At 38.1% G+C, this 12,241-nt stretch overlaps 1 protein-coding gene across 3 annotated transcripts in view; it reads right to left on the minus strand.

The window, feature by feature from the left end:
• Window positions 1–6,608: 6,608 nt before the first annotated feature.
• ZNF800 (zinc finger protein 800) overlaps window positions 6,609–12,241 on the minus strand; it is a 30,592-nt gene continuing 24,959 nt past the window's right edge. For 2 of the 3 annotated variants that reach the window (XM_077834578.1, XM_077834575.1), the window contains exon 5: window positions 9,402–11,092. In XM_077834578.1, coding sequence (XP_077690704.1) covers window positions 9,402–11,092 — 1,691 coding nt within the window. Of the gene's footprint in view, window positions 8,133–9,401; window positions 11,093–12,241 lie in introns of those variants that run through there. The other variant, XM_077834579.1, reaches the window with a different exon arrangement.

Genomic DNA, 12,241 nt, shown 5'->3' on the forward strand with positions numbered 1-12,241 from the left:
TTTTGGAGGGGGGTGAGGGAGTGAGAGAATCTGGATTTGTGCAGGAAATGGCCTAACTTCATTATCATGCACATTGTGTAAAGAGTTGTCACTTTGGATGGGCTATCACCAGCAGGAGAGTGAATTTGTGTGTGGGGGTGGAGGGTGAGAAAACCTGGATTTCTGCTGGAAATGGCCTAACCTGTTGCTCACTTTAGATAAGCTATTACCAGCAGGACAGTGGGGTGGGAGGAGGTATTGTTTCATATTCTCTGTGTATATATAAAGTCTGCTGCAGTTTCCACGGTATGCATCTGATGAAGTGAGCTGTAGCTCACGAAAGCTCATGCTCAAATAAATTGGTTAGTCTCTAAGGTGCCACAAGGACTCCTTTTCTTTTTGCGAATACAGACTAACACGGCTGTTACTCTGAAACCAGGCAGCCTGTGCAGATCTCAGAGCACTGGTGTTATATGCTCCTAGCAAGATGCCCTACTCAGTAAGCCAGCTAATGTTTTCTGCACCCGCTTCCGTTTTTGAATGGCTTAAGGGTATAGTCCACGTAGAGCCCATTGCAATAGTCCAGCCTTGAGGTAACAAAAACTGGAACAATGGCAATGACCACATCAGAAAGGAAAGGTCTCAACCTTCTAAAAAGGGGACTAGGTTACTGTTTAATGCTTCTTTCAATACAGTAGGTGGTGCTGATTATCTCCACAAGCAAGGGACCCAATAATTCACCAGCTAGGAAGGGCATTGCTTCAAAAACTGAGGGACAAAGTTCTCTCAACATCTCCAGTGCCTCAGGGAGCACCAGTTGAAACTCTAGCAGGCAAGATGCTGCCCTTGTTCCTTCAAGATTTTGCTCTGCCACCACAGACGCAGACAGCCCATCCATAATCTGATTAATTTTTTCTACAAAATGACTAGCAATTTGCTTACAATGGGGTGCAGTCAGACTAGTGACTGAACTGAGATTGTCTGGATTCACCAGATTATCTACCATCTGAAACAAATCTGTACTCAGATTTTGTGGATATTGTGGTGGAGAAAAAAATAATTTTTATTTGCCTCCTAAACAGCCATGTAAGAGTTTTAAAAAAATCTTTATGCTGCAACTGATCAGCCTTATTATGAGACTTCCACCACCAGCACGCTAGCTACCTTGTCTCTCAATTCATCACTGAACAGCCACAAACAAGATGACCTATGAAAATGAAGTCAGCAAAGAGAACACCGAGGGGTCACCTCACTAATGGTGGAGGACAAAAAGTATATTGTTCTACCAGACCACAGGGAGGGTCTTTTAGTGAAACCAGATTCTCCTTCAGAGCAATCTGGATCTTTTCTTGTTCCATTAATCTGAGGACAAATCATCGAAACAGATCCTTCACCTTGACAGGAGATGAGCTCCAACCTCAAACCACAAGAGTTAATTGTTGGTCCTTGACACAAGCTTAACAGCCAATTGTCTAAACTCCGATCTCAACCCAAAAACTGGAACCAAAGTGTGGCCAGCTATATGAACAGAGTCAGTAACTACCTGGAACAAGGTCATAGTGACCAGGAAATCCTGAGCTACCCAAGAATAGTCATCATCTACATGCAAATTGAAATCAGAAAACTATTAAATTTTGCCACTGTAGCAATCAGTTTAGTCAGTTCAAAATGGCATAGTAGTGCAACAGGTCAAGCAACAAACTGAAACCAGTCCTATCTTAATCCCAACCTGGGACTTTCCTACTAAGTGAACATACTATCAGATCCAGTTTTCGAGAAGATGCCCTCATTAGGCTGGATGCAATCAGCATGGCCATACCTCCTCCCTGCCGAGTCCCACTAGGTTTATAATGTACCAAATGTCCCACAGGTGGTGTTAACTGTGCTATCCCTAGACTAGCAGAATCATTCATCTTGATTTCAGTGATACACAGGATCGGGAGTTTAAGCTTTTATTAAAACACAGATTGTTGAGGATTTATTTCCCTCTAAGGGTTTTCATCATCAGGAACTGAAGACCAGGAACCTTGTCTCTTGACAATTAAGCCTCCTGAGGCGACACCAAAAATAAACAGAAATTAAATATGTTGTTTCTGTCTTACACCATCTCCTTACAAAATTATTACTCCCCCACCCCAATTGTCACTGAGATCAAGGAATCAAGCCCTGCAACCATACCCCATCCTGGGCTTCCATATTCCAGCATACAGCAGCACTGTTCTGTGATTTTGTCCATTTGACAGTAACCTCTAAAGGAATTCAGTCGCTGCAACTAGGTACCCCAAACAGCAAGCCCCAGGGCTAGCTGTAAAAGACATCTTAAACTCTTCCTAATCCATCGTTACTTTGCACCACAACTCACTACTTCACACTGACAGTCTCTTACATCTTAGGGCCCCCCACACCCTATAATGCCATCCCTCTCAAAACATAAATCCCCCTCATCATTACAACCTGTTGTCTCTCCCCACCATAGTCACACTCAGTGCAGCTCAGCCAGAAGCCAGCGAGTAAGGATACTGCCCATTGTTGACTGCCCTGCAGTGAAACCTGTTACACTTGGTGTGAGATCATTTGGCTTGTACAAGGAAACTATAATGCCATCTTTCCATTCTGCTAGTACTTTACCCTCTGGTTTCCGACTCAGCTGCGCCGAGAATTTAACTGCTCTTTCATGTGGCACACATCAACGTCAAAGCAGCTTTTGGTTCAGTTGACAGGTCTCCACTTTAGCTTATGCCAAAAAGAGTTGGTATTCAAAAGCAAAATGTTGCGCTAACTCTGGAGCACAACTTTCACACCAGTACCAATTCACAGCTTTTGACATGTTACTGCACAATCTCAGGCATGCAGCAGGGATGCACTCTCACCGTGGCACTGTTCTGTCAAGCTATTGACTGGATATTAGGACTTGCCATGCCACACATTGGAACCAAGGCTAGTCAAGAAGTGTTTACCAACCAAGACTACGCCAGTGATGTCACCCTGCTTGTGGAAAAGTCAGACTGAATTTCAGCCCTGCCCTCCAAGACACCACCTGCACTATGGGGTTGACAATCTCATGGCAATAGATCAGGTCCAGAACCTCAGAGCTGGGCTACCAGAACCCCAGTGCAGGTGGGATCGAGTACCATGGAGAGCACTGATGAGAGTTCAAATAGTAGTAGCAAGCCGGATGTTCTTCAGCAAATAGGTCTTGCTGCCTCTTGTATGAAGTCTCGCCTATGGATGCAAAAGTCTTTGCGCTGAGACAAAGTTCAGGATCAAACCTGTGTACTACCTGCATTGTTAGAAAGGTCAGAAACTTGGACCCTCCTACAGGCAGACTTGGAGCAGCTACACGGAGCCACCTGGGAGGTCTTCTCCAGAGATTCATGGATTTGTAGGATCTTCACTACAATACCATCACCCATGGTCACTGTGGCTGGTGCACTGATCCCTGGCAGGTCTATGAATGTGTGTATCATCACTCTGTTGCTATTGCCAAATATGGAAAGCAACATCAACACAATCACCCACTCCCATTGTCTCTGCATCCCAGTCCAACTTCCATGAAATTAGCTGAGAGAATTCAAGATCATCCCCACCTCATAACCCCAAAAACTTGTTCTCATAATGGTACAAACCCTTTCATCCATCCTCTCAAATTTCAAGACTCATTCTCAAAAAGACAGACTGCACTCAAGTTTATGACACCTCCTGGCTACTCACATTTCTGATCTCATCACCACCTATAACCGGCGTCCCTGCCAGAGTTTAGACCCATAGGTATCTCACCAAGGGAGTCTTACCTTAATGATTTCTTATCCTGCTGGCCTCTCAACCCAACAGGGGAAGGCGGGGGGGGGGGGGGGGGAGGAACAAAAAAAAAAACGAAAAACCACATATACAGCATACTACTTTTCCTCCATCTAAATCCCTCAACATAAATGATCCACTATTAATACCTTTTTTAAAAAGTAACTGCCTAGCTAATTCTAGAAGTTAATGATTTGATTAGGTTTAAACTTATAAAATGGAGTTAGGTGAATTGGAAAAATATTTACGAAGTAATCTCCTGAATAGTACAAATAGTTCTGAGAATACTGATACTTTTAAGTCACTTGGAATCAGAACAAGATACCAGGAAAGGCAAGGAGAAGAATTGAGATATCTATGGTATAGAAGAGAGAAACTGTACTGGAAGTAGGCTCTGGGATAATAGATCCTGTTATATAAGCAAAAGAAATATGTAAAAAAAAAGTCTATGCCTTTGGATAATTTAAAATCTATTATATTTCAAGGTCCTTTTGTTAAGGTCCAGTTATTTACCAAATAAAATGGCACTTAACACAGAGTTTCCAGTATTAAAGTGCATGTTAAAAAAGCAACACAAGATCTACAAAATCTTTACGAAAACTTCAATTTTTTTTTCCTAAGGCAGACATGAAGTACATAGCACAGTACATAGTAAAGCACAGCAGAAGCCCTGAAATAATACGTTTAGAGCACGAGTGAGAAGCAGTGATGGGGCTGTACGTTAAAAAGGAGCTGTCTACCTCAAACGAGAGAGTAAACTATTATTGGTTTGTTTCAAAACACTAATTGGAAAAAAAAAGACTGCACTGTAACGAACATAATTAAAGGTTCCAGGAGGAACTGGTTATCCTGGAACACAACAGTTAACATCTGAAAGACTTGGGGCCCAGTCCTGCACTCCTTCCTCTGATAAATCCCCCCTCTGAATTCAATATGCATTTTGCAATGGTAAAAATAGGTTGTTGGTTTTTTTATTTTTTTTTTTAAACACCACTAGTTTAAAATATTGACCATTTATATAAAGATTATCTAGCGTTCTACAATTTGAAGTTAGAAAAATGTGATGCCACTCCACACTTTAAACTGGAAGCTTCATTAAGTCTAACACTGCTACTTCTGAAGACTTCTGTCTGCACTTTGTGATGGTTTTCTTTCACTTCAGAATAAATTTGAGTCCCACAGGGGCCCTGAATTAATATTTAGATGGCCACAAAGCCTCACTACAACGCACTGGCTCTAACATGTGGGGAATCTGCACGCAGAATGATTAGAAGATACTAAAGTTTTGCTATGGGATCTATAAAATCCAACCAGAACCAAAATAGGCAAATTTAGATTTGTGTTCATAGGTTATTTCAATCAAGACCAGGCAAAATCCAAAATGAGATATACTGTACCTAGGACTAGACCTGTACAAGGCAACAGCCTCATCCATAACTCACATCTAGACCCGGCAATGACTATCTCAAGACACCACAGACAGCGATAAATATCCACAATGGCTATTGATCATATTCAAGGCAGCATTATTAAAAGCGCTGGGTTGCTATTTCAACATCGAGAAGAAAAAAATACCTAGACAAACAAGACAAATTTTGTGACCTTCCATCTCTCCCAAAATCTTTAGTGGCAATGTAAACTCAAGATTCAGTAAGTGCAACAAATCTTTTATACATCTAGACAAACTTGTTTATTTTCTTTGTTTGAAATAAAGGAGGTAAAAAAAACCTCTATGTAATCAGAAGGAAAAGGAGACTTGAGCTTCAGAAAGAGCCAAACAATAGACCTCACCCCACCACAAGATAAAAAGGAACCAATTGTTGAGGCAGTTGCTGGCTATTAAACCTCATCTGTAAGTAGAAACACCACCAAGTAGAGAGCAATTCAGTAAATCACCTATGAGCTAGGGCCATTTTGACCTACCATATATATGGACCAAGGGTGGAAATCTGTTACGTGTGGCTTACCTTTAGAAAAGATGTAATTCCACTTTCAAGTATCTCAGCAGCAGACTTTAAATTTAGCCAAGATGGAGTCAGTAGAAATACTAGAGTTAGCTGAGTAACCCCCACCTACCTACCATCACTCCTGCATTTTATTTTCCTAATCTCAACACAGAGAGATCTAAGAATAGGTGCTAGGGAGCTGGACACGTAAGGGCAACCAACTTTTTAATTTATTAAAATCATAAGCAAACAGTAGGGGTTCTCTGTGCACATTCTAACCAAATGAAAATGGGTAACTGTTACAAAATACCCACATGCATCCAACGAAGTGAGTATTCACCCATGAAAGCTTATGCTCCAATACGTCCGTTAGTCTATAAGGTGCCACAGGACTCTCTGCCTCTTCTACAGATCCAGACTAACACGGCTACCCCTCTGATAACGGTTACAAAAGCCTCTGTCATTCTTTAATATAAAAATAAGGATCTTAAAAAAAATTATATTCAGCTTCCTGAGCACCAGTATTTGAGTCACAACACTATTAACAAGGACTAACATTAAATTTGCTTAACTAAAATCAAGACAAGGATAGTTTTTTGTCACTTGTAAAAACTAAGATTAGACAATGATTTCTTAATTACATAATGGAGATCATTATAAGTGTAGAAGAAAAGGGTTCACTCCAACTGCTAAGTTTCTCATAAGGCAAAAAGTATTTTTAATTCCAGTGGAATAATACAACAAACCAGACCCAATGATAGAGAAATAAAGTTTATAGAAATGCAGATGTTGAAGTGTAGCTGCTGGTAGTAACTGAATTTGTTTGAAGAAAAGCATTCCAGTTTCACTAGAATACACCTTTTGTCTAAGCACACTTTGTTAAAGTAACTTCCAGTCTGATTTATTTCCAAATACAGTACATTTATCCAAACAAGAGCATGTACATTCAATATAGAACATTTCCAGCAACAGTTACAGTCCAGTTCCCATTCACAGTGTATTTTTTTTTAGTGCAAAGCACTAAAAAGGCCAAACATTTTTTATCCATAAAAGCATTTTTTTTTTAATTCATGACCTTGTGATCAACATTTTTAGATTTTTTTTAATACAAAAAGTATATATGACAAGGCACCTCCCTAAGCAAGAGAGTGAACCTATATAAAAACATGGTATTTCTTCTGATGTACAGTACCTTTCAAATTGTGGCAATTTGACACAAATCACTAAACAAAGTATCTTCTAAAAAGTAAAAAAACATTGATGCACAGAAGCCTGCCAAGATTTTCATAATGGCAGGTGTGCTACTGTTTTGCTAAAATCTTGATTATAAAATAAAATAGACAAAAGGATCAGTAAGCATTTTGCAAATCCTACAATAAAGTCAAGTGCTACCTAAAGTGGTCATTTAAGATCTTGCGAGAAAAAAATATTTTGAGTTTCTCTCACACTATCTTCCCTTTTATTAATATTTAAAGAAATAAAACTAGCATTATAAGAAGTGGTTGTGCATGGATTGTCTGTGTCTATAAAACATCAGAAAATATTCACTACCTTCATATTAACATTAGTGTGTTTTTTTAAAACAATAACTGAAAAATTAACTGCAACTATCATTAAAGTGCTTGTGTATAAAATTTAAACACAAAATTAAAGAATATGGAATAGGGAATGTGGGTGTTTCTGTAAACTTCCTAAATGTTTACAAATGAAATGCTGTGCTGTGAACCATGCATGGAAAAATAAAGTATTGGCAATATCTCTGCAGCAACTTTAGTACAGTGAAATTCAGTACACCCCAAAGTTGGGAAATTAGTCAAACTGAACAAACTGAAGTTATGACAATTTCTAAAAATTAGAACAATTCAGCCAATATACACTAATATGGTGTTTGCTCTTATACATTCATTTGTAATAAATTTAAAACAGTACATAACAAAGCAAAGGTTTGCCAGCCAAGTAGAATACCACATAAGTCACAGAATTGGTTCATCAGCATTAGCAGTACTAAGGCCAGTATCTGTGGTGACCTCTCAAGTTGATTTCCTAAATGAAAATAAGTTTTCTTCTCCAAAATGCTTTTTGTAAAGAGTTTTTTTATTTTTGAAGCACAAAAAGTTCACTTTCTATTGATAACTTTGCTGAACTGCATAGAGACAAGGGTAGTTAACTAGTCTATAGATGCATGTTGTGCATTGCAAGTCAACAGTTACCTGACAGTGTTGGAATGAGGCACTGTCATATAACAAGCCATGAGAATAGGTATTAATTTAGTAAGCAAACAATAGTTTATGAAAGTATTTCCTCATTTTTCTTATGGTACCATTTTCAAGATATTAGTGGTTCTAACACCAAATTAAAGTCTTTCCACTCAAATGAACTCCAAACTTTCCGTACATCACTTGAAGTTATCTGAGGAGAAATGGGAATAAATTAATATTTTGAGTTTACCAATACAACTTGTTTTCTAATTATACAACAGTGAAATCATTTTTAAACACAAGGTGGTACCTAAAATTTACCACAAACAAAAAATTTAAAAACGCTCTCTTCCTCAGACAAGATTACTGTAATTTTAAGAGAACCCAGCTCATTATTAAGTTGCATTTTCTTTAGCAGAAAGTGGTTACTAAACCACTGAAAACCCACCTACGTATGCCTGACTGGTAATCCACTGCAGAAGGTGAACCAAGACAGAGTTGCCTTCGGGAAGAGAGCACTTCTGAGTTGAGGTCAATAGCAGGTACAGAACAAGGCATATGTATTTAGCCTTATTTTCACTTAACAGGTATTTGTTATAAGGAGAGAGTTCCAAAGTAATAATTTAAAGACTACTCCTCTCCACCCCCCCGCCCGGCATGCCTGTTTTTATTACAAATCTCTGCAATATCCAAAAAGCCTTCAGGTAAAAACTATAATGATTCTGAAATCTAAAATGGCCATCTGTAGGTTATTTCCATTTAACTAAGATACAATATTTTATTAGAAGACTACCTCTGTGTCACCATTTTTTCTTTGAAGCAGGACTTCAGAAAAACAGTAAGTCATCACGATAAAAAAAAAAAACATCCAAATTTAAGGCCCTATCCTGGAAACTCTTACTCATGCAAAGAGATGTTTTTAGGATTATACCAAGATGTTGGGAAGGTGAAGGAAACTTAATAGAGTAAGTTAAAAGAAAAATAATACAGTTTACTGCTGGCTGATCATTCCAAGTTAGATGTAGAGATTTATTTACTCTGCTGTAATTAACTTTTACATCAGCTATAAATGTCCCATAATATTTTTGTAACTATCCTACAAATGTGTACATTAGCAGGACAAACCATGTGAACAAGTACCAAACAAGTGCAAAACTAATTGTAAAATGTCTACTGTAAACATAAGCCAATATAAAATTGATTTTTATAATATTAAAACAGTTTAGAAGAACTGTACAGCCTAACTGTATTAGGTTGCAACTTCCTGAAGAAAAAAATTTAGAAATTGACTTGTCTCCAAGCCACTGAAAACGTTTTACTGAAGAGGCAAATGAGATAGCCACATTACTTTTGTATCTCCCACACCATCAAGTCTATTGAAAAGTATCTGTTCAGGCAACAAAATAATAAAATTGGGGGCGGGGGGGAGCGTGTTTTTGTTTTGTTTGTTTTTAAATAAAGGCAAAACACTAGTTGTTTCTCACCAGACAAGAGCTTTTGATCTTGTACTTCTGCCTTTGGTTTTGTTTTCTTCTGGTGAATGAGATGCATTTGCCTTGTGAGTTTTCTTATGATGTTCTAGAAAGGTCTTTTTGGCAAATGCCTTTCCACATTTATTGCATCTGTGAAGAGAAAAGTTTTTTGTGACTTTTACTTCTATGCCAACATCAGCTCCTTCAAACTTTTTACTCGGTGAGTTACAGGTGACATCCTGTTTTGAACCAATCTGTCTTGCTTCATCCCTCTGAGGGCCTCTTTTTGCCACCTTATTTAGAACAAAATCAATAGGCTTTTTTATTGCTCTGATTTCTAAACTTGCAGTTATTTTACCAAGGTAACGTGATGACTTTTTATGAACTACAGTTATATGCCTTATCACATCACGTTTGCGACGTGTTTCGTAAGTGCAGAGAGGACACCTGTAGAATTTAACATAAATGTTATTTCCATCTGTGTGCAACTCAATGTGTTTTGTCAAGTTCTGTTTAGAAGTAAATTGACGTTTACACAGTTTACAGTAAAGCTGCTTGAAGTCAAAGCCAGCTGAAAGTTTTGGCTTCCTTGTTTTTTGCTGGCCACCTGCAGCAGATGGATTGGTTGATTTAGGGGTTTCAAGGTCTCGTTTAACTTTATTTTTCTGTGCTGCCGGTGTGTTCTTTTTCTCATTTGAATGACTTGTTCCCTTTAATTCATTCTGTGGAGAAAGGGTTATGGAAGGGGTTGAAGATTCTACAGAATCTGCTGGTTCAACTTTTACTTTTATTTCCGTGCCGTTGGCAGTATTATTGGGTCCTTTCTCTCTTTTAGAGTTCTTTCCGGAAAGCGTTATCTTGTGAACAATTTGCATGTGCCTTTTAAGCATTATTTGTGAACTATATTTTCTCTTGCACAGAAGGCATTTGCATGCAGTTAAATTGTATTCAGCCTTTGACGAAGACTTTTGTTTTCGGGTCTTAAAAGATTTTTTAGCAGAAACTGTATCCAAGAACAAAGGTTGCCCAGGCTTTGTAGCTATATCAGGAGTAATGGAATCCCTCCTTAACCCCCTATGAACTTCATCAAAATGCCTCCTTACATTGGCTTTTGTAGCAAATGATTTATAACATACAGGACAACTTCTACCTAATGTTACAAGCACATTCTTATTTCGTCCTTTTGTGGAGCGCTGATTTGGTTTCTTTTTCGTTTCTATGTACTTCTTTAGTTCTTCCATCTTTTTTTTGTGTACTTTTCTAATGTGCCGACGTACACTTCGTCTGGAATGAAATTCTTTTCTACACAGACAACAAATCAACTGGTGGCCAAAATCAGAATTATCAGAAGAGTCCAATTCAGGATTTAATGCTGGAGGTTGTTCGTCAGGAGCAGGCATTACATTTATTACAGCATCAGCAGCTGGCGACTCTAAAGTTTCTGTATCGGGAGTTGAAACAGTTTTGGGCTGCTCAGTGGTAGGTTCCTGTATTTGTAATGGATCTTGATCAGGACTACTGCTAATCTCAATATTCTCTTCTGGATGGTCAGTCCTTGAAACATACTGAAACACAGCATTCTGATTTGTTTCTATAGGTTCTAGCTTAATTACATATTCTTGTTTGTCCACTCTAGGATAAATGGCTTCCAGGAGATTATTTACAGCTTGGCTTTGTTTATCATTGACATCTGGGAGGTCTGTAAAAACAAAAGGTTATTGTTTAATCATCTAGAAATCTCAAATTGTTTGAATTTTGGCCCAATCATTGAATTATGTGCCCACGAATTTTGTTTTTAACTCAAAGTTCATGTTTGTACTACCTTCCAACAATTGCTATAATTACATCCAGCCTAACTGGGGAGAAATCTTGCTTAATTTGCCAATTGAATCACCAGTTACCATTTCCAGTAGTGGATTTTCTCTGGATAATCAACGAATATTTTTATTACATCAGGATAAATGTCCTTAGAATTATTAAGGAACTTAGTTTACCTCAGAGATTAACTCCTTCTGGTACACTTAAACTGGCAGCCCCCCAGTTTAAGATGTCCTTTGTATCTGTAATGAATTTCTTTTCTAGGAAAACAACAAACCAACTACTGGCCAAAGTTAAAAACAACAAACCAACTACTGGACAAAGTCAAAATTATCAAGATGCAACACCTGACCTTGTTCTTCATGAGTGTTACCTAGTGTACAATATCATTAGGGAAAACTTTTCCTGGGGCTAGAGGTAGAGTAGTCTCAATGAAGGACCTGCAACTCTGGATGTTACTTCTCCCTGCCTCCCTTCACCCCACAACTTTGTCCGTCAGATCCCAGATGTACTGACCTTTTAGGACACACTACAAGGCCTATACAACCACAAGCTTTCCATAAGGGAACAACATAAATAGGGTACGAGGATGAAAGGAGAATTTCATTTGTGGTGGGTTGGAAGTTTCATTGGCAGAAAGAACTTTTTATAAAATGGGTAGTGCCTAGAGTGCTAGATGGGTGCTTGGTAAATTGAAATAGATATACATAAAACAGAAATTCGATCAGCACTTTTCAAAATAACCTTAATATGATTAGCGTTCAGATCATTTAAATCTGTGTAAACAAATCAAAAATTGTTTTAATAAGCTACTTTAAATTTTACTTTAAATGTTTCAATTTTAAACAGCTATATTAATATTAAAATAACTTGCGATGGAAAGGTCAAGGCAGCATAAGGTGTTTTAAGCTCAGATGAAATTTTGTTTGTAGATATTTACGACAGACTAAAAAGGATAATTATTGATCCACCCTTCCAAGTGAAATTAGTTATATGTTCAATTTATAATGAGCCCTCAACCAATTAACAA

The sequence above is a fragment of the Eretmochelys imbricata genome, chromosome 1 (assembly GCF_965152235.1).
Source record: "Eretmochelys imbricata isolate rEreImb1 chromosome 1, rEreImb1.hap1, whole genome shotgun sequence".
Lineage (NCBI taxonomy): Eukaryota > Metazoa > Chordata > Testudines > Cheloniidae > Eretmochelys > Eretmochelys imbricata.